This window comes from Mercenaria mercenaria, chromosome 12 (assembly GCF_021730395.1).
Source record: "Mercenaria mercenaria strain notata chromosome 12, MADL_Memer_1, whole genome shotgun sequence".
NCBI classification, from domain to species: domain Eukaryota; kingdom Metazoa; phylum Mollusca; class Bivalvia; order Venerida; family Veneridae; genus Mercenaria; species Mercenaria mercenaria.
This window is the reverse complement of record NC_069372.1, coordinates 45,071,669-45,094,896: the sequence shown is the minus strand read 5'-3', so window position 1 is coordinate 45,094,896 and position 23,228 is coordinate 45,071,669. Positions and strand designations below refer to the sequence as shown.

Sequence of the window (23,228 nt, the reverse complement as noted above, 5' to 3'; positions counted from 1 at the left end):
ACGCGTCTGTCTGTCTGTCCGTCTGTCTGTCACAAAGTTTGTCCATGTAACTTCTCCGACTCCACCAAACAGATTTACACCAAACTTCATAAGAGTGATCATTGCCAAGCTTAGTTGTACATATCTTTTTTTCGGTTTGATGATTTTCAAAGGAGTTATGGCCCTTGTTTAATCAAATTTTAATGATGTTTTTGCCACTTCCCTAATAATATTGGGCAGATTTCCACCAAACCTTACAGGAGTGGTCAGTGTTAAGCCTCATTGTGTATATTATCGGCATTTTCTATGATTTTTCAGCTGAGTTATGGCGATTGAATTGTCAAATTGTATGATTTTTGGCTACTTCTTTTATATCATTGGGCTGATGTTCACCATTACTTACAGGAATGATCAGTGCCAAGCCTCGTTGGGCATAATAATAATAATAATAATAATAATAATAATAATAACTTTATTTTCTGAAGGTTACATACTAAGTGTACAAATACAGATATTATACAACTTATTTCAAGTATGGCCTTCAACTGATATACATTCACACATACACACAATCATACAGTCAATTTATAATTAAACATTTATACAAAAATACACATAAATATTTAATTATAAACTGACTGTATGATTGTGTGTATAAAAAAAGAATTACTGGCCTTATGTTCTTAAATGACCTAGAAACCAAAAAAAAAAAAAAAAAAAAAACCAAGGAAAGTAGCGAACGTGTATCTTCTAAGAGAGATTTTGTCTGACAGGTCAACACTATGGAATATCTTCTAAACTGACAACTAAAATGTGGGTATGAACACATGAGTAATAAGGTTTGCTTACATTTCTAGAAATGCAAAAAATCTCATTGAAAATGCTACCAAAATGTCAAGTATAGGTCCACAATGAAATAAAAGCAGGAACTGGCTTACATAAAACATGAAAATGCCACTTTGAAAGGGGAAAAATGATGATTTTCCTTCCCACATTATCCGACTAGCCCGGAAGTGCTGCTTGATTACCTATTTAGTACTATTTGCCCTTTATTACCCTTATCAAAACAAGTCTGCTATTATTTTCTTGGTTTCGTAATTATATGCTTCCAAAGAATCGTTTTCATATTCCTTTTCAAGTCACAAATGAATATGCTGGAAATTTAAAAAAAAAAAGAAAAAAGAAAAAGATTGGCCATGAGAGTTTTGGCCCAAATGTTATGAGATATTTTCATTTTCTGATAGTACAATGTTTCTTAAGTCAAAATCTGCAGTTTCATTGTAAAATTTTAATTTTTCAAGGATATATGTCAATTTTAGTGACATATAGCAAAATTAAAAAAAATCATTCTTCTTAAAGTCTCTTATTTGTGCCTGAAGCATGTTATGATAGTCTGGTTAAATGTAAATATAAAACAAGCTTAAGTTATATTCAACTACACCAAAAGTTACTTTATACAGTAATACTTAAAAATAGCAAAATATTCTGTACAAAATGTTGATTATAATCTGTTGCTATGGTAACCAATGGTGAATGTCTTCTTTCTATAATTTAATGCATAAAACAATATTTGATATTTATTTATCATGAAAAAAGAAAATAACCATTGGATGTATAAGAACTAAAATATAATGTATTAGTTTTGAACGTTTAAAACAATAGTTAGTCAAAATATATTCTTTTCTTAATAGAGTACAAAATATGCATATTGAGTGTAAGTTGGCTTATTCATGAAATATGTTGAAGTTTCAAACTTACAAATCAATGAACATACTAATGCATTTAAATAGAATTAATAAATGACCTCCAATTATAAACTTCAGGCAGATTCAACACAAATCCATAATTTCTTCATAAAGTATGATTTAGCTGTTGCTATAGTAACACTATAATTAAACCAGCATAGTTCAACATATAATCTAACGAAAGTATCATTTCATTTTATCAAATGATTGAATTTAATAATAATATTTCGCTCCTTAGCTTTAAGAATGATAACGATTGATTGCAAAATTGAAAAACAAACTTTGATGTTAAAATAGCATCATACATGAATATCATATAAATATAACCACAGATTTAATAGTAGAAGAAAGCCAATATTCAATCAAACAAAATGTTCATATTTTAGAATGAATTCAATGAAAGACTGTTTTATTCTACATATATATAGTCACTTTCTCCTAATATGGCTTATCAGTAATCTAAAGTATCTCCTTTGGTAAGTATTGATAAATTGTAAAGAAACAATAATGATGGGGTAGGAGTCACCATACGATCTGTCTGTCTAGTCTGTTTGTATGTATTTGTCCGGTCTGTATGTATGTGTGTCGGACTGTCTCATCATATATTTGGGCCTGCAATTACTTGAATATTATTACACCTACCTCCCTCAAACTTCACACATATAGCTAATATGTAGTTAATATCCGTCCTCTTCTTTTCCTTTTCTCTTTACTTAAGAGGTCAACAGTGAAAAAGCGTCAATTTTTCGTGTCCGTGCCATAACGTCTTTATGCATTAAGGGATTCTAAAATAACTTGGCACACATGTTCACGTACGTTCATGAGTCGATGTGTCGCGCACAAGACCAGTTCCTTACCCCCAAGGTTAAGGTTACACTTAAAGAACAGTTGTCAAAAATAGGGTCGGTTCATTTTTCGTGTCCAGACCATAACGCCTTTATGCATGAAGGGATTCTGAAATAACTAAGTTAAAAATATTCACCATCATGAGTCGATGTGTCGCGCACAAGACCAGTTCCTTAGCTCCAATGTTAAGGTCACACTTAGAGAACAGTTGTCAAAAATAGGGTCGGTTCACATTAGGTAGCCATAATAGAAAGACACAGGGTCCCGTCTTATCAAACATAGTACGACTAAAATTGATCGTAGTTCAAAACTGTGATATCTGTTTTCTTGGAATATGGACACATTATACAGAAAACATGCTACCTGTTCGTATGCCTACACATACATTCTTGATATAGGCCCGGAGACGGACGGTGGTAAACCTATAATGCCCTCCCGCCTCACCTCATCGACTGTTTGAAGTCGTCAGGACACATTTTTTCGCGTGACTTCCGCAGGTAATTTCTTGCGTGACATACTAGGGACCCAATGTTTACTTTCGGTTTCTAATTCTTTATTTTATGTGAGAGTATTCTGTAAACCCAACACGGAATACAGCATGTAAACGATTCTGAAGCAGTCAATTGCATTATATAATTAGGTAGGATAGGGAGCCACAGATCCCGCCCACCCCCTAGCATGCGGGCCAAAAGACTCGTGGTCTGACAGACAGATGGACGGACAGGCGCGCGCACACACGCATATTGCCCTTTTTCTGTCTATATATGTCATAAAATATCTCGCAATTAAAAAATGTCACCGATAAACTCAACGAAGGATAGACGGTTGGGTAGGGATAAGGGGGTGGGGATAAGTGTGCGCATTTTCCTCTGGTAACACAAAATGTTCCCATAAAATGGTTAAATTTAGGGTATGGGCTGGCATTTTTAACAGCAGAACAAAGGTCCGTTTACGAAATTTGAATAGATTTGTGCTTGGAAATCAACAGTAACCTTCAGGTAATAAAAATAGTTACTGACATTAGAAAAGAGGTTAAATACTTCAATCCAAAACCTTTCATAAGTGGGTGGGGTAATTTTGCACGACTTTTAGATATAAATGCGGACACCGGTACATTTGATATTTTTAAACTATTTATTAAACTTTAACTGTTAGCTTTGATTGCTCTGTGTGCATAGTATATTGCATTCATGCTACATTTAGGCAAAAAGAATGTACTATCTGAAAGCGAAAATCAAAGATGGCTTCCAAAATGGCTGCCACTTACACTGAAAATGGTCCAGTATAAGGCTAAATTTCATTGGACTTAATGACATAAAAGTAACGAAACATATTGTATTAAACAGAATTTATTCATATTTTTTCATTTTGGATAGAAAACAGATATTAATCTACTTTCCAGATTATATTTAATATAGTTTTATAAGCTTTTATAAACGGATGGGGTACTCTGACATGCGTTTTTAGCTCGCCAGAGCACAAAGTGCTCAACGTGAGCTATTGTGACCGGTCATTGTCCGTGTTCCGTAGTGCATCGTGCGTCGTCCGTCAACATTTGCTTTGTGAACACTCTAGAGGCAACATTTGTTACCCAATATTTATGAAACTTAGTCAGTATGATGTTACTCGTGATGATTTCTAGGTCAAGTTTGAATCTGGGTCATGTTGGGTCAAAAATTAGCTCACGTGGTCAAATCAAGGAAAAGCTTGTGAACACTTTAGATGCCACAATTTTGATTCAATCTTTATGTAACTTGGTCAGAATGTTTGTCTTGATGATTTTTAGGTTAAGTTTGAAACTAGGTCATGTGGGGTTAAAAACTTGTTCACTAGGTTAGATCAAAGGAAATCTTGTCAACACTATAGAGACCACAATTTAAGTTAGAAACTCATGAGAATAAATCAGACTGTTTGTCTTGATAATATATAAATCATGTTCAAATCTGGGTCATGTGGGGTCAAAAACTAGGTCACCCGTTCAAATCAAAGGAAAAGCTTGTGAATACTCTAGAGGCCACAGTTGTGACCCAATAGTTTTGAAACTTAGCCATAATGTTCATCTTGATGATTTCTAGGATCAAATTTGAAACTGGGACATATTGGGTCAAAAACTAGGTCAGTAGGCTAGATCAAAGGAAAAGCTTGTGAACATTCAAGAGACCACAGTTTTGACTCAGAATGTTTGTCTTGATGATCTCTAGGTCAAATTTGAATCTTGATCATGTGGTTAAAAACTAGATCAGTAGGCCAAATCGAAGGAAAAGTTTGTGAACACTCTAGAGGCCACAGTTGTGACTCAATATTTATGAAATTTGGTCAGAATGTTTGTCTTGACGAATCTCTAGGTTAGTTTCGAATCTAGGTCATGTGGGTCAAAAACTATGTCAATATGATAGATCAAAGGAGAAGCTTGTGAACACTCTAGATGCCACAATTATAAACCAATATTTATGAAACTTAGTCAGAATGTTTGCCTTGAAGATCTCTATGTCAGGTTCGAAATTAGTTTATGTGGGTTTAAAAACTAGGTCAGTAGGCCAGATCAAAGGAAAAGCTTGTGAACTCCCTATAGGCCACAGTTGTTATTAAGTCTTTTTGAAGCTTGGTCAGAATATTTGTCTTGATGATCTTTATGTTCAGTTTTAATTTGGATCATTTGGGGTCAAAAACTAGATCACATGGTCAAATCAAAGAAAAGTTTGTGAACACTAAAGGCAACAATTTTGACTCAATCTATATGAAACTTGGTCAGAATGTTTGTCTTGATGATCTTTAGGTTAAATCCGAATCTGGGTCATTTTGGGTCAAAAACTAGGTCAGTAGGCCAGATCAACTCTGGTGAGGGATATAGGGCCATCATGGCCCTCTTGTTACTTTACAGTACCGTACTGGCGTATCGATTTATTGATACACGCGCCTTGTGGTATTTCTAAGGTTAAAAAATATATGTAACCTTTCTTTAATTCAAAACAATCGCGACGAATCTATATTTGCTCAAAACAAAATAATTCATCGAATTTTGGATATACTTGCATTATCAGTTCTGTAGAAATGTATTACTGACTGCATGTAATGTAGTGTAACTGAATAACACAAAGTTAGATAAATGGTAAATTTAAGTTTGCTTTAATTGTAAACAACAGTAGGATAAGACTGCAAGGGACAGTTTCAGTTTATAAGTCTAATAGTCATCAGTTGCACCAAAAGCTAATATTGTAAACACGTTTTGGCATGTATCTGAGTTGTCAATGCAGCCTTTACATTCACAGGCATGTGTACATTGCTGCTTGTTTATTGGCAAATGCAGTCACCAGAGCAGAAATCTTTACAGAGACACACTAGGTCACTTAGGAGTTCGGGTGCTGCTGCAGGCTGAGACATCATGTACGGGCTATATAGACCAGTATCTCGATCAACCATGAAACCAAAATCGAGTTGGATTAGCAAACTAAAATCTTCATTTGCTGCATTTCTCCAAATTAGTATCTGATACGTACATCGGAGTAAATGCAACATAAAGTTGTCGTCAGTTGGAGGTAGCTTTCTTGGTTTCACCCGCTTCTTTTCCAAAACGATACTTGAACGCAAGGAATTCATAAAAAGACAGTTTGAAGACCAATAAAGGTACCCCACAAAAACAGTCGCAGCAGACTTAGACTCGGAAGACAAACATGGTGCACTACCAAGACTGGAGAGATCATGAAGTTGTTTTGCATATTTCAGCAGTACCTGGAATGCCTTCTTTTTACCCACACCATACACTGAGGAACAGGTGTCACATCCTATAACACAGTATACAGATAACAAGATACTAGTATCCTGTTGGGCTGGCGACAACTTTGCAACCACTACATGGACTACATGGATTGGTATATAACTGGTAAGGTCAGTATGTGTACATCGTCGACCAGTTTTGAGAAAGATCGTGTTAATACCAAGACTACTGGTGTGATGAGTTAACAGAACCAAAACATTTGTGTCCGGACTAAAACAACGGCCTTCCTGGTGCCAAGACTGGATGCATATGCCAAGTGTAATATCATCCTACCTCAGCTTCTTTCCCGACTTGATTCCATTTTATAAACAAAGAAACAGCACTACAAAAGACTCTTAGGATTTTTTCATCCATACCACCTGAAACAAAAATAACTTTATCTGTCTCAAGCAGATTATGATAATTTTCTGTCAAATATCTTGTAAACAGCTTTATTAACTCATTCATGCTTTTGCTGCTAGTCAAGACTTTCTTCCAGTCAGGAATTGACATGTTCATCTGCATAGCAACTGGCGCAATAGTACTAGTGTTACCACGTTTCCGGCGTGTCTGGAACTTCAAAATATCTGTCAATATCGGGCAAAGACAAATGAACCTGTTTACAAAGAAACTGCTTTTAAGGATATAGCTCCAAAACCCAGAGGCCATCTGAATGCATGTCTGTTTTTTTATCTTTAGAACGTTTTACCATTGAACAATAGCCATAGCATCAAAAAAAAATACAGTCACTCAGAAACATTGGGACAATGAAACAAACCAGCAAGTTTCTCCTAGATTCTCACCAAAATCAGACTTTTTTCGATGACATCATGTCTCCATCATCAGAAAACAAACTAAGTGGTACAGGAGCATTTTCAAATGAAAGTACTCGTTCAAGTGGTACTTTCTTGAGGGCATTGTTGGCCAACAGTTTTAAATACATTTACTCGTCATTTATACTGACAACCTTTGAATTAACGAAATCATTGTCCTAAACAAAATATTCAGTTGTACAAATAATTCATGGAAGTATTTTGGACTTGTCAGCTTGTTTCAACCCCATGTTTTGAGACCGATTTGATTCCGTTTATTTAGAAAGTTGACAAGGTCAGCACTGTTTTCATTCTGGGTTTCAAAAATTTTTATTACATTGACATTGTCCTTTTCATTGTAAAAAATCTATCAGGGAAAAATTGTAAAATATTGTAAACAATTGTAAAATATTCTTCTAAATTTACCCTTTTTAGGGTTTTATTTGTAATTTTGTGCATTTCTACATTGTTTACATTTATTCATTTGAATATTCCCGCTTCCAAACATTAACCGGTGATGTGGCTATTTGTACCTCAACAATTTGGTCCTACCCAAAAATACTATAAGTAGCCAACAAAATTTGTTGCAGCAACAAAATAAGTGTTAAAATGATAGGAAATGAAAATGATATGGACATATAATATCAATACTTCTAACGAGTTTCCTCCATTCCCAATGATCAGCTATTCTTCGTGTTATTTCATAGGACAACATCCAAATGAGTTACTCTTGATAAAACAAGGCACAGCCCAGTTTGTTCCTTAAATGCCGGTAGGTAAATATTTGAAGTAAAACTGATATAAGCTCTTATTAAATGCTTAATGTGTTTATAACAATAAAAAAAACAGGTGTACGTTAAGAAAAGGTGACCTAAGTCAGAAAAGATAATACAACATATGCTCAGTGATTTTAAGTCTGGCTATTTTCAGCGAAAAATGTGGCCATTTTGAAAGCCACATTGGATTCTACATATCAGTTTACACATTCTTCTTGCCCAAATATAACATGTTTTCAAAATAATATGTTTTCAAAATAATATATACAAACAGTGCTTGGAGCTGAAAGGGAATGTCAGTTTCTTGTCATATTAACCATTTACATTTATTTCTAAAATTCATGTCAAATTACCCCACCCACTTATAAAAGCTTATGAATTCGCAGATCGCAGTAGCATTCAACATATATATTAATTTTGTTTGGTATAGCGTCACACCGACACAACTTTGATCATATGGCGACTTTCCAGTGTTTGATGATGGTGGAGACGCCATGTACGTGCCCCTTTGGCATTGCATTATTAAAGGAAAGAGATAAGATGTCGTGTGCACGAGATAAGATGTCGAGTGCACGATATAAGATGTCGTGCGCTCGAGATAAAGCTGTCATGCGGTTTTATTTAAATATAAATGCATGTCTTAAACATACCACCGTAGCTTTTTTTAACAATTTCATACTTTTAAGTGGCACGAGTGGCACGAGTGCGATAATAGTGACTGTTCAAAATCAAAATGGAGTTTTAATGTTGCTTCACTGTTAGGGATAAAAGAGTTACTGACCGAAGTTATCAAGAATTACTAGTTTATACGGAATCTTGTTCTTGCCACATTAAATCTTGCCCTTTAACACGCGACATTTATCGCATTGTCGCTTTGACTAAACAGTTATATACATACGTCAATTTATTACTCAAAAGGTTTTAGAGCGAAAATTATCGTCTTAATTATCGCATGTCTTTGTTATTTTTCGCATCAGAAAATTGAAATTCAGCTTAAATAATTATACATAGTTCCGAGAATTTAGTAAAACCTATTTAGTAGCACCGTATATGAAATTTGCTGTTACACCGTTATAAAAGGGAAATGGTAGCAACAGAGACTGTCATTAGAAATTTTTTGTGGTATTGATACATAATACCCAGGAACAATGATATCTCGACTAATTTGTCCAGAAATTTTATCAAAACGACAGTACGACGATGACAAATTTCCAATCCGAAAATTAAGAAAGACACGCGAAAGGTATAGAAGACATTTCCCTATACAACTCTATGTAAAATAAACTTAGTTTGCCCCAGGGTGGGGCCAATTCCAACCCTAACCCTAAACCGTAAACCGTAAACCCTAACCCTAACTCCTAACCATAACCTAACCCATACCATAGAGCGGAGTGATTCCGAATATTTCGAATGTGAATATAAAATTATTCTAGAATCCGTTGCTGCTTGTTTTTGTTATTGTTGTTTAAAACAGTAATCCGCATTTGCACAATACAAAGATTATAAAAATTAATATGGGAATACTTTTCTACACGTCCAGAGTAATTGTGTGATGCGGCCACGTAGTTTTCCATCGAAACTTTCCTTATCAAGTCATATTAAAGGATCACATTTGATATTTTCGGAACTTCTCTTATTTCGTTAGATAAATATTTCTCATTTTGAACACCATTGAAACTTGAACAAATTAGAAACGGACTAGATGGAAGTCATCCGAAAAAGGAATAAAAACCAACAACAAAATAACCCAGCTACTTGTTTAATGGCCCTCGTGTTTAAACGGTCACGTAACTGGGCAAGGTATAAATACAGAGGCCTCTGTAAACGTAACCAGATTTATATAAACTAAGTGTTCTTCAGAAGTCTAAGGCAAAATGTTGCACTCTGCTATTAATGCATTTGTTCTTTTGTTTCTTATAAATAGGGTCAATGTTTCTTTGGCTACAGAACCAGTATGTTCAAAATTTGCTTATGAAGAAAAGCTTCTAGAAAAAATGATCAGAACAGAGATTAAGGTTGAAGCGATAGAAAGTAAAATAATGAAAACTCAAGATTCTGTATTGGATACTTTAAACGAAATAAAGAAGAAAGTTTCCGATATGAACGACAGATTTGAAGACTTGAGAAATAATATCACGGAAGAGATGGTTGCAAAAACTAAGGATATAGAGAAGAAAGAGGGTAATGCTCTTTTGTTTTATGCCAATGAGCACGAATTTATGGTGGTTTTAAAGCATGTCTTATTCTGATTGCTAACAAATATCCATGTTTGTTCAGTTTCACCAATGTTGTTATAGGCAACAGGGTGTATTGGTAATTGCATAATTGACAGGTTAAGTTCTCGGGGTCATGCAAAAATGCACTCTTGTTGATACAAAACATCCACTCTTCAGAGTTTATCTAATTTATTTAGGTACAATAGGTTCATTTAGATGGAAACAGCAATTTTAATAGGCAACGCAAAATAAAATATGTTTCTTAAATAAAGAAGTAAATGTTTAAGTGTTGTTTTCGCTTTTATTCCGATACATTTTGTTTTGTTTGTTTCTCACCAGTACTCATAAATGTCATTCCTGTCATCATTTTATTTGGCACTTTGAAGTGAAGGATGCATTCAATTTGATATGTATTTACTTCATTATTCCTATCTCATTTTATACTTACAAACATACCCTTAGCAATTCTTTACTTCGATGACAATGTATAGATTTGTTTTTAAGAAAATACATGTAGCCTAAACTGTACTAGAAGGAATGTTAGGGTTCATATTTTTACTTGTTTTATCAGCATCACTGTTATTTTCTTAATTGAAGTTGCATTGTACCGTGGTGTCAATAAGAAAGCAAGACATTTCATATAACCCGCTTTTACATAATTCCCAGTAATATAATTCGTTCAAACTTGTGTATGAACGCAGTGTCATGATAGAAACAGAACTATGAAAAAAATCGAAGTTCACCATGCTTGTTCAGGAGTTATCTGCCCTTGAATATGCAAATTTGAAGAAAAATCCAGTTTTAAGGGCAAATTACTCCTAAACAAGCACGGTGACCTATGATTGTTTTTGCATTTTTCTGTTTCTAACATGAAACTGTGTTCATATGCAAAGTTTAAACAAATTCTATTATTGGGAAATTTTTTGCCCCATCTCTCATACAAGAAACTGCTGCAAGTGTCTTTAATATGTCTGAAATCCGTAAATACAAAGACTGATAGTGGACTGGATTTGATCGAAACATTAACATTGATTTATATGCAGTTAGCACTTAATATGTGTTAGGTTTTCATTTTACGTACTTCTAAAATTTGATTTTTCTATCCCTACTTTTACCACGGTATAAATTTGGTCAACATACAGTACATAATGGAATATATGGACATTTTCTTTATTAAATATTTGCATTAACAATAGCAGACATTCGTTTGAAATTGATAACTTCCGCCCTTTGGCTCTCTTGTGTAACCGAGATAAATTGGAAATGTCAAACACGCATTTTTGGTTTCATTTTTTGAGATCTACCAAACAGAAATGGAAAACTGGAAATATTTTCATCTTAAATATTCTTAATAAGTTTGATAAACAGATCTGAGTGGTTGTTTTTATCAAAAAGAGAACACTTTTTGCATGACTCGTGAAATTAAACCTTTCAATTATGCAATTACCAATATACCCAGCTGCCTATAACTTTGTAAACTAAGCAAACAATAATTTGAGTATGGATTGTTATTAAACTTCCAGGATAACAGCAACATTTCCATGCAAAACGTTTGTTAATATTGTTTTCAAAATTGTGGTTTTGCACTGGGATTAAAGTTCAAAAAGACCGTACCTAATACCACCTTCGGAGACCTTTCAACTGATGTATAGTTTAAAAAGAAGCCGCTATTTACGAAAACTCTGTTACGGATTTAGTGGATCGAACAGCAGGGATTTTTTATAATATTCGTTTTGGTAATAAAAAATATGAAAAGAAAATTAATAAAATTTTGCCGTTCAAATGACCACAAAATGTATTTAACAAATGAGAGATATTTGTTTGGTTACAGAACTATTCAATAATTCATTTGAGGAACTACGAACGAAATTCACGAACGACATGGAGAATCAAAGAAACGCTCTTACTGACCTCAAAGGTAATGTTTCTCTTAATTTAACGACATGACGATATGCATTTTTCTGTTTTTCTCTGAACCATAAACGATTAGAACTCCTGTGAAAAAAAAATCATTTATTTACCGAGTATGAATACGAATGAAAGTATTACTGGCACATGCAAATTACGGAATCGAATTTCCACCTAGTACAATATGGGTTCTGCGTTATGCTACTTTTTAAATTAATAATAACAATAAAATGAATTTCTTTATAACTTACATTTTGCCAGATTAAACTAGATCTTAGACATTTTTATCATAAGTATACGTATTTACCAAATACTTAAATGATTCAAAATTTAAAAACCAAGAGAAGAAAAGTACCTATATATGACAATCTCTCATACCCGCAAACATTGTTATATGATCCTGCAAAATCGAACACTCTGTATGATACAGTTAGGTACATTATCTGCGCCGCGGTTGTTGTTGTTTTTTCGCTTCACGTCACTTTTTATCGACTGTTGTGGTTAGTTTATAAAGAGAAAACTGAAAAATACTGGAAAGTGAGAGATTTCAAAAATTTCATATTGTGCTGAGAATTATTCTTTCTTGAACATGTCAAAAACTGGCAAATTTATTTCTGTATATTTTTACAAATGTGCCCATTTTTTCTCAAATTTAAGAGTAAATAATCTTTTCAACAGGACACAAAATCTTGTCAGATCACGCATGCGTGGTGAAAGAGATATGCCATATAACCTAGAAAATAATAACATCTGTATACAGGAAGTAAATTCTACCTTAACAGGATACCAAAATAAAATTTATGCATTAAAAATATCAAGTACATTTTCTAAATACCATTAAAACTACTTCATCCTATTGATGTCCTATACCAACTTAGATATCAATGAACTATTATATATGTAAATCACACTGTTATAATATAATTGTATAATTTCATGTGCAGAGGAGATGGCATGGCCTTCCGTAGCATTTTATGCACACCATTTGACAGATCTGGTCCTCGATGAGGCTGACGAGATCATTGTATTTGATAGAATTGTTACAAATGAGGGTTCTGGATACGACAAATCCACAGGGATCTTCACTGCCCCTGTTGGGGGATTGTACCAGTTCACTGGCTATGTTTGTGCACAAACTGGAAAATATTCTTTCGTTGGCTTGTCATTGGCAGGGAAGGTTGTTGCTGCAGCGACAAATTACGACAGTAGCTACTACACCTGTAGTTCGGTAGGAGCAGTAGTTAGAGTGAAATCAGGTGAAGAGATATGGATGAAATGTACACTAGGACATAATTCTGCTTATAGGTTATTTCAAGACCAGTATAGAATGAACACGTTCAGTGGCATTCTGCTGAACAAATAGATAATTAAACTACTGATATACTTTATATGCACTTTATATTACCAGTAGCAGTGTAAAACACCCACAGAAATATTGTATGAATATTTGAATTTAATTTTTGACTTATATTTCTTTACTAACTCTTTTTATATTCAGACATGACATCCTTGATAAAGTATCAGTAAACAAAGGAAGATCTTTTTCTCATGATGAGCAGAATTTAATCTTTACCCTGCTTAATTTCTAAAATGGACTGGTCGATCATTCAATTTAGGTAATACCACTTATTATTCAAAGGGGTGATCACTGAACATTTACTAACTGAATAGCGAACAGAGCAGACACTGATCAGCCTGCAAGTATCAGCATGTAAAGGCATGACTAAAAAAGCTTGCTCTTTGGCAAAAACATTTGCATAAACAATATCATATTAATTCCTATGAAATTAAACAGTAAAGCTTTAGCTTGTTGATTTTTACTTTTTGAAGAATGCATGATAATATTTCCAGAACTTGCAGAATAAAGCAACACTATATCAAATAAAGCTTATTTTCGCACCAGAAACATTTTAGACATTTGTTTTTATTTAAGCTATTAGTTTGGGTTAAATATTTAATCTCTGCACGGGTGGTAACCCGCTGGGAGTACGCTTAAAATGGATTGCGTGACGTCCGGTTCTGGTGTTGTGTGTAAGAAAAAACGAAACTGAGGTAAATGAACTTGTCTCAGTATAGCACAGTCGAAAAAGCAAAATGCTATTCGACACAAATATGATAAGACATCGTATGTGTGAAATGTCTACTTTGTAATTTTTGATTCAGTCCTGTTGTCGCAACAACACTGTAATACAGTAACGAATATCATATTAATGTGTTTCAAATCCTGCTTATGGGAAAAGGATTGATAAAAAGTAATCGGGAATAAGGTTGCAAACCCGGTAAATGAGTTGCTCGTGCACATTTTGTAGTCAAACCGTCCTTTTTCAGTCCCAATTGTTAATCAAAACGGAAGACTCGTGAAAAACATTTCGGTAAATAATGACTGTTTAAATAGCTAAAATAAAAAAAGTTTAAACTCGCGTATTTTGAAGATAAAAGCAATTGATTTTACGGTTACTGATACGAAACGTCATGGCGTCATTTTAACGCAACAGTGGTGTGTAGCGTTTCTGTGGTAATTTATTTATATATCGGCATTATTTAACCATTTAGCATCGGATCGGAGTCAGGTTCATACTATTGTCCATAAGAATATATATACAAACACATTTAGTTGTCGTAATTATTGTCGCAAATTCTCACATTAACTTCAGTTTGGACATGCACACATTCAAACTTTATGGTATACTACTTCCTAAATGAAAATACTAGACAAAGTCTGGTGTAAGTGTTCGTGATAAAACGCCCAGTGTCTAGACTGTTTCCTGAAAGTTTTAATTCGAACGTGAAACTGAATGGAAACATAATTAAAGCAAAAACTAACAAATGCTCTGAATGTAATACAGTAAGAGATAAGAGGTTTTTAACATCTTGTAGGTTTTGCACGTAAATTAATGTAAATCTGGTATTTGTTCGGTGTGGGAAAAGATCGTAGGAAGTATCGGATATTCCTCAAGTACAAAAAATTTATATTGCCTTTACCCAGTTTCGCCTTTGCTATTTTGATAGCGGTTTCGATTCATTTATGACATTTTGCCAAGAATATGAGTAGAAAAACACGTCTTTTCCATCTGTAATTTCAAATTTCGTCAATCAGTAGATTTTTTTTTACATTTATTGCATTGAATATTATCATCGTATGTACATCATTGTACAGACCTAATAATAATGACTAACATTGGGATAAATGTCCTGTGTATGGGTGCTTAACACTAGCATGCTGAAGAACCAGGTAAGCTCCTGGAATTGGAGCATCTTCTGTATCATGCAACTACCTTCACACTAACATTACTAACAGTTTCCTGGAGGAGTCGCCCATATGGGTTAACAGTGGAGGCTATAAATAGACTTACAAAGACTGACACAAACAAACACGCTTGCTTATTCAATACGTACTGAGGACATGAATATTACATTATCTACTGTTTGAGTCACCAAATTGGTATTTTTCTGTTTTGTTTATGTGAGAATCAGATATCGTAGATGCATCATTCTACATATCTCTGTTAAACTGGCACAAAACACGCCTTTAAATGACAAAAAGAAAAAGGCGAGATGCTGGCACAAAACAGAGCATCAAAATGACTGGAGGTAAGTTTTCGTACATAGTTTGCTTATGTAATTTAGCTAGAAAACATTTGTTTGGTCAGTTGGATTGCAGTTATCAATTAACAAAGATATAAGTAAATACAAGTGAGAAATTATACAACGTATAAAAAACGTACCTATATAGAGCGCTAGTTAAACCCTTACCATTTCCATGTAGGGTAATCATGAATTAATTGTAATGAAAATATTCCTTTTATGAATGTTCTTAGTATATCAGTGGTACAGAGTGACTTCTTAGAAATAGTTACAGACCTGATATCCGATATCGTGTAAAACTTGATCTACTTAAATCAAAGACATTCAATTATGCTTTATAATCGATCCCAGTGTCGGAACATCCTTTTATCGTATCTTTTTGTTCAAATTATTTACAATGTACCCTTATACACATAGATTTTTACGGTGTTATGTTTAAGGCATGCATTTATTATTTTAGATTAAATTATCCTGTGCGCACAACATCTTATCTCGTGCGCACGAGCGGCACGACATCTTATCTCGAGCACACGACATTTTATTTCGTGCGCACGACATCTTTTTTCGAGCGTACGACATTTTAGCTTTCGGAAATCAGCATGGCGCACCGGCCTTCCATAGGTTCATTATAATACTACAGTTTCATTTTTTTCTATCAATGAAACCCGCTCCCATTAAGATAAAAATGAAAGTAATTGCTAAAAATATAAAAAATATTTAGCTGCTGGCCGATTTGTGCCATTTCGTTATTTCGTTCTGTCGCGGCGACACAACGACACAACGACACAACGACAAACGAGCCCCCCCCCCCCCCCCCCCCCCCCCCCCCACAGAATGTCGCCCCGCTGAACGTCGCCTCGTTGAATGTCACCCCACCGAACATCGGCTCGACAAACGTCGCCTCGCCGAACATCCACCACCCGGCAAAACGTCGTCCCGCTGCCTGTCGCCCAACGCACGTCGCCCCGCCAAACGTAGTCTTTGAATTAGATTGCAGAAAAAAAGATGGTAATAGTTATGAATAGTTATGATATATTTGTCAGTCTCCAACGAAGTTGACCCCCACTTCCCATCTTTCAATCCTTCAGTAAGTCCATCTATGACACGATGTGTAACTTTTAAATAACAGATTTTTTCATGTGATATAGATACAGGGCAATATACATGTGTGCGTGCGTCCGTCCGTCCCTCCGTCCGTCTTTCCGGTAAATTTTTGTCCAGATTATAACTTTGCCGTACATTTGGAAAATACTTTTTACTTTACACAGTAAGATGAATTCTCGTGAGCAAACATAATATCTCTATGTGCAAGGTCAATGTCACACTTGGCTGAGGGGTTGAACAAGGGTCATGCTCACAAAAATTCATTTCACTGAGGCAAGCATAAAATATTTTCCCAATTTATAACAACAAAAATTAAACGGGTAGATGGACGGTCACACGCATGTTGTCCTTTTTCTGTCTATATGTCATAAAATCTTGTAATTCAAAAATGTCACTGATAAACTCACTAAAGGGTAAGCGGCTGGGTTGGGTTGGTGTATTGGGATGGGGTATTTTTCTCTGTAATTTTTCAACGCATATAACGATACTAGCATATGGTTATTTAAGAAACTATTTAGAAACATAAGTACGTGCTTCAAGAAAGTAATAAATCAACCGAGATAGTCATCTTTTAATCAAACCTTGTGTAATTGTTTGTGAGTAAAACGCCCAATGTCTAGACTGTGTTCTTAAATCTTTCTCTTGAATTACAGCTTTCTACTTGAAATTTAATGGAAACACAATTAATGCAAAAACCAACATATGTTCTAAGTATACGTGTCTTACAATAAGAGAAAAACTGCTCTTGATATATTTCAGTCTTTGCACGTATTGTGTGAGGGTTTCGCAAATTGACCGCATGTTTATCAATTACCAATATTACATATTGCCTTTAGCCAGCCCTTAGCCCTTTGCTATTTTGATTAGGATATGGATTCAGGCAGGATAAAAAGGTACCATTTGAAGGCAAAACACATTCACAATGCAGCAATAATCCCCTTTTCGACTCAGAAAAAAATATCCGAAGAACTTACGACATGAATGTCCAGCATTACGAACAGACAGCAGATCAAAACCTATAATAAATATGCCTGTAAAATCAAATCAAAATCTTGAAAATCTATAATGAAACTTTTCCTTTTTATGAACGTCCGGACTATATATCAGTGGAACAGAATGACTAACAAAAACGATCTTTGCTGAAAACCATGATTTATTTAAATGACCCAATTGTGGCTGATCATTGAACGGGATACTCTTTTGATCACACCATTGTGTTAGAATGGTTTACAACGTAAAACGTAATCCCAAATGAGCAATTTAAATTCTGCATCTATAAACTTTATTACTATAACTTGGATTCTGTTAAAGTAGAACGAGAGATGTTGCACAATAGGCCTTAAAGCGATAATAGTAACTTTTCAAAAATTAGGCTAATTGGCTTGAATGGAAATGAAAAAGGATTTTTATACAGTTTTATTTTTGTTGTGGGGGGGGGGGGGGGAGGGGCTGACAAAAACCACCAACAAAATAACCCAGCTACTTTTTGAAGGACCCTCGTATTTAAACGATCACGTAACTGGGCAAGGTATAAATACAGAAACCTCTGAAAACGTAACCAGATTTATATAAACTAAGTGTTCTTCAGAAGTCTAAGGCAAAATGTTGCACTCTGCTATTAACGCGTTTGTTCTTTTGTTTCTTATAAATAGGGTCAATGTTTCTTTGGCTACAGAACCAGTATGTTCAAAATTTGCTTATGAAGAAAATCTTCTAGAAAAAACGATTAGACAAGAAATTAAGGTAGAAACAATGGAAAGTGAAATAGTGAAAACTCAAGATTCTGTCTTGAACACTTTAAACGAAATAAAGGAGAAAGTTGTCGATATCAACGACAGATTTGAAGACTTGAGAAATAATATCACGGAAGAGATGATTGCCAAAACTAAGGATTTAGAGAAGAAAGAGGGTAATGTACTTTTGTTTTATGCCATGGAACACGAGTTTGTGAAGCTTTTTAAGTATATCTTAATGTAATTACTCACGTACAAAAATATAATATGCCCTAATTAGCCCTTAAAATACGTTAGATTTTATGCCCGACGTGCTTTTACAATTTGATTTTCTGCCCAAGTTTTAGCATTATTATAAATATAGTATTCATACAATGCATAATGGAATATTATTAGGTTATTTAACATTGTTCTGTGCAATACGGAGTTATATTTGGACGAGTACCCAGCTGAGAAAACCATATTGGACGAGCCGCTAGGCGAGTTCAATATGGTTTTCTCAGCTGGGTACGAGTCCAAATATATCTCGTATTGTACAGTACAATGTTAAATAACCTTTTTATTCTATATCTATTTTATCTTACTATAATAATAGTTTAAATTAAAAATGTTTAACTGAATAGTTTCTCCCAGCTTGGTACGAGTGCAAATATATATTATACAGACCTTAAATAACCTTTTTATTCCGTATATTTATTTCACTTCATACGTAATATACGCAATTCATTGAATGTTGTTTTTTCTGCGTATCGTCATTAAAAAATATATGGTGCAACCTCCCTACAGCAGTCATTTGGCGATTTGGGTGATAATAATACTTGGCCGAGATATTATGCCCACAAACATTGTCAGCAAGTTTGGTGAAGATCGGATGAAAACTGTTCGACTTAAAAGAGCGGACAAGGTTAAATTCCCCGTTTTTCGAGTAATTCAAGGACTATAATCAAAGAGTGTCTGGTACAATTTGGCTGGTTATCGAAACTGGCCGAGATGTAATGCCCACAAACATTGTCAGCAAGTTTGGTGAAGATCCGACGAAAACTGAATTATAGAGCAGACATGTTTTGGATGCTGACCGCCCGTCCGTTGCCATTCATAATCTTCTCCATTTTGTTTCTTAACCGTTAAATAAAAACTACTGAAGTAGCTATTCAGACAGTCAGGGCTGATACCAATTTCTAGGTTTCGTTCGGAACGGCTTCTTTAAGCGACTTCAAATATTCCAACATCTGATGATCCTTTTGACTGTAATTTTAAGTTTTTGATTATTAACGAACGTTTTAATATCTAAATCAGATAGCATTGTTATCCCTTGAATCGTTTTTGTGTGTTGTAAACAAAAAAACTGAAATTAAATCCAGATTTCAAGACGCATAATCAAAATCTGTGCATAGAGCGCCTACTTCATCCGATTTACATTCTGAACATTTTCACGCGTTTCGGGCTTTATCGTACGTTTTACATGGGACTGCTGAACCGTCCAAATACAGAAAATACAGGATTTTTTGTACGAGCGTGCGTCCAAATACAGAAAATACAGGATTTTTGTACGCACGTGCATCCAAATACCGTAATATACTGTACGGTCACGTGTTGCAAATGAACGTTCGCGATTGGATAGATAAAATAGGTATAGAATAAAAGTACATATTTTTTATTTGTCAAACATTTGCAATTATAATAATGTTCAGCAGACATTCGTTATAAATTAATTATTTCCGCTCTTTGTCTATCTTGGTTGCGTAACTATGACATATTGACATACTTTTTATTATTACATTAATTCTTAAGGTACAGACACTTCTTAAACGGGCACTTTGATTTAGATTTAAAAAACAAAAAACAGAACCTACCAAACGGAAATGTAAAACTGAAAATATTCTTCTCTTAAATTTCCTGATTCAATTTCAAATAAGGATCTAACTTTATGTAAATGATTTTGTGTTCCTAGAAAAAGTGAAAAATATCGTATTTATCAGGCTGCTTTTGTGGATTGATCACCTTTATATAAGATGGAAAACAATATATTTTTCAGTACGGTGTTTTCCGAAACAGGGAACTTCGTTAATTTATTTTTAGATACTTGTTGGAAATATTAATATTATACAGCATGTAAAATAACTCAAATGGTAGCAAAAGAAACTTTTGAATTTTATAATATGTATTGACCAGTTTAAAATTTGTTGCCCGCAATCCATTTTGATCTGGTATTTTCTATTTATTCGTTTGGACACGAACCTTTTTTTTCAAATTGCAATCATAACTTTATACTTTTTGTTAGATTCTTATTATATTTAGGATATTTTTATTTAATAAATTTGTAATATTTTACCTTCTATTTGGTCTACCTTTTCCGTAACAAGAATTTTGCCTGATTTCTTTTTGACAATATTAAAATGCCATTGATATAATATATCATCCTAAGGAAGTCAAAGAGTGGTAATAGGAACTCTTTAAATTGTCGAAATATTTTGATCAGCTTTGAATTAATCATGGCATCAACAACGAATTTGATGAACTATCTTCCATTGTACTTGTCCGCCATTTCTAATTCAATTCTTTTTCAAATTTATTTGTGAATTGGTTGTTATAAAAATGTTAGGCTCATAGCAACATTTCCATGCCAAAAACAAGTAACTATTATTTTCGAAATTGTGATTTTACACTGGGATCAATGCATTTTGGCCTCGGAGACCTTTCGAGTGATGTATAGTCTACATCTGGATCTTAAAAAACAAAACCACAATTCACGAAAACCCTGTTACGGATTAAGTGACTTGAACAGTAGTGAGTTTCCATGATATATGGTAAAAACATGACAAAAAATTAATAATATTTAACCGTTCAAATTGCTCTAATGCCACAAAATATATTTAACAAAAAAGCGATATTTTCTTCGTTACAGAACTCTTCAAGAATTTATTTGAAGAACTACGAAAAAATTTCACGAGCGACACGGAGAATCGAAGAAACGCTATTACTCACCGCCAAGGTAAGGTTTCTGTTACGAATGATATGATGATATGTATGTACCATATTTTCACAGCCTTTCAAAATATTTTATCTCAAGTTTTATAAAAGGCAATAGAACATGCATTTTTTAATAATGATTTAATTCTTTGTATTGAGGGGATAGGGATTGGTGGCCGAGTGGTTAATGTCGATGATACGAATCACTTGCCCCTAACCGCTGTGGGTTCGAAACATTATATCCAAGTATCCTCCAGTGCAGGAATAAGTGTATGAAGGGGCACTTGGAATCTTTTGCTGAAAAGACGCCGTATGATATATAATTTTATCGGAGTGACGTTAAACAAAATTTATATGCAATGAACCTTTTGTTCCCTAACCATATTACTACCAGAATATGTGAAAAGTAAACAAATGCCGGAAAACAATACCTTTTTCAGACCGGCTTTTTCATTTTTCAAATTATATTGACCAGTTTTAAATTTGTTGTCATTCTGTTTGACCCATATCCGTTTTGGTAATATAATTGAAAAGATCATTATATCAGGAAATGTAAGTAATAGTGATTTATCTTTTTGAAATAATTATGATTACAGAATTCTTCAAGAATTTATTTGATGAACTACGAACGAATTTCACGAACGACATGGAGAATCAAAGAAACGCTCTTACTGACCTCAAAGGTAATTTCTTTCTTACAATTGACGCTATGCGTGTACCATATTTTCACATTGCCACGTTCATTGATTTGTTATATGTAATATTATTGATAATAGTAATCACTCGAGTTTCAATCAATTTGTAAATGTGATCATTTTATAACTATTTTATAACTGATTCTATATGCAATACATATCATGAGATTTGATATGAAATGTACAAATCGTGATATAAACTTTATGATACGGTTATTATAGCATTGGCTTTATCTGGAATGTTGTATTCACTTCAGGTGGGTTTTGCCTGGCCCGGATATAACACGTCTGCTTTTGACCAAAATTATTAGAGTACAGTACAGTCACTTTGTTTTTTAACTGTGCAATACAGTAATAAAATTTATAACAAGATTCTTTGGAAGCATAGAACGCATTTAGAGGTGTTGAAATATGGAACATCCCTCACGCTCCCTAGCACCTGTTTAAGGTGTTCTGCACGCCTGATTAAGACTGGATATGGCATACGTACGAGTAAATCAAACATCAAATAATTAATTGGCATCCTCTGTTGGTTAATAAAAGTGGCCAAGTTTCTCTCTTTCTAAAGATTATATATTTGCCCACAAACAATTAGTTCAACAAGTTAGCTTGAAATCATGGAAAATTTCTCAGCAACAAGCATCGGACCTGCACATTTTATTTAACAATTGATGGACAATATGTTAATTTACAACTGTTTAAAGTTTTATTAAAATCTATACTGTAGATGTTTTTTATACAAGAAAATGTCCCATAGACTGAGGTCCAAAATTTTCATAACAGTCTAGCACATGACGCTTTCGTCTTTATTTACCTTATTTACCGAACTTTGTTAGTATATTTTGACGTTTTGAAAAATAAAAGTTTTATCAAATTCTACAGTATAGATAAAAATTGGTCCAAACGTGCAGAACTATCTTAAGAGGAAATACTTAATGAATTCCAAGATCCAAAAGAACCCGGAAATATAACGACACTTGGTCAAAGTACGGGGAGGCAATTTTGAGTCTGCTCAGATTGTATTTTTACAGAAAATAATAGATATATAATATATACATGTAAAACAACTGAAGTAATTCTCTTTAAGGAGAAACTGTACTTGAAC

At 34.0% G+C, this 23,228-nt stretch overlaps 1 protein-coding gene across 3 annotated transcripts in view; it reads left to right on the top strand.

Annotated features, from left to right (window-relative positions):
* Positions 1–9,741: 9,741 nt before the first annotated feature.
* The window catches only part of LOC123534659 (galactosylceramide sulfotransferase-like), a 29,948-nt gene continuing 16,461 nt past the window's right edge, over positions 9,742–23,228 (top strand). The window contains exons 1-3 of one of the 3 annotated variants that reach the window (XM_053519927.1): positions 9,742–10,093; positions 21,364–21,450; positions 22,025–22,111. In XM_053519927.1, the coding sequence (XP_053375902.1) occupies positions 9,787–10,093; positions 21,364–21,450; positions 22,025–22,111 (481 nt within the window). In that variant the 5' untranslated portion in view covers positions 9,742–9,786. Of the gene's footprint in view, positions 10,094–18,298; positions 18,635–21,363; positions 21,451–22,024; positions 22,112–23,228 lie in introns of those variants that run through there. The other 2 variants (XM_053519928.1, XM_053519926.1) reach the window with 2 other exon arrangements.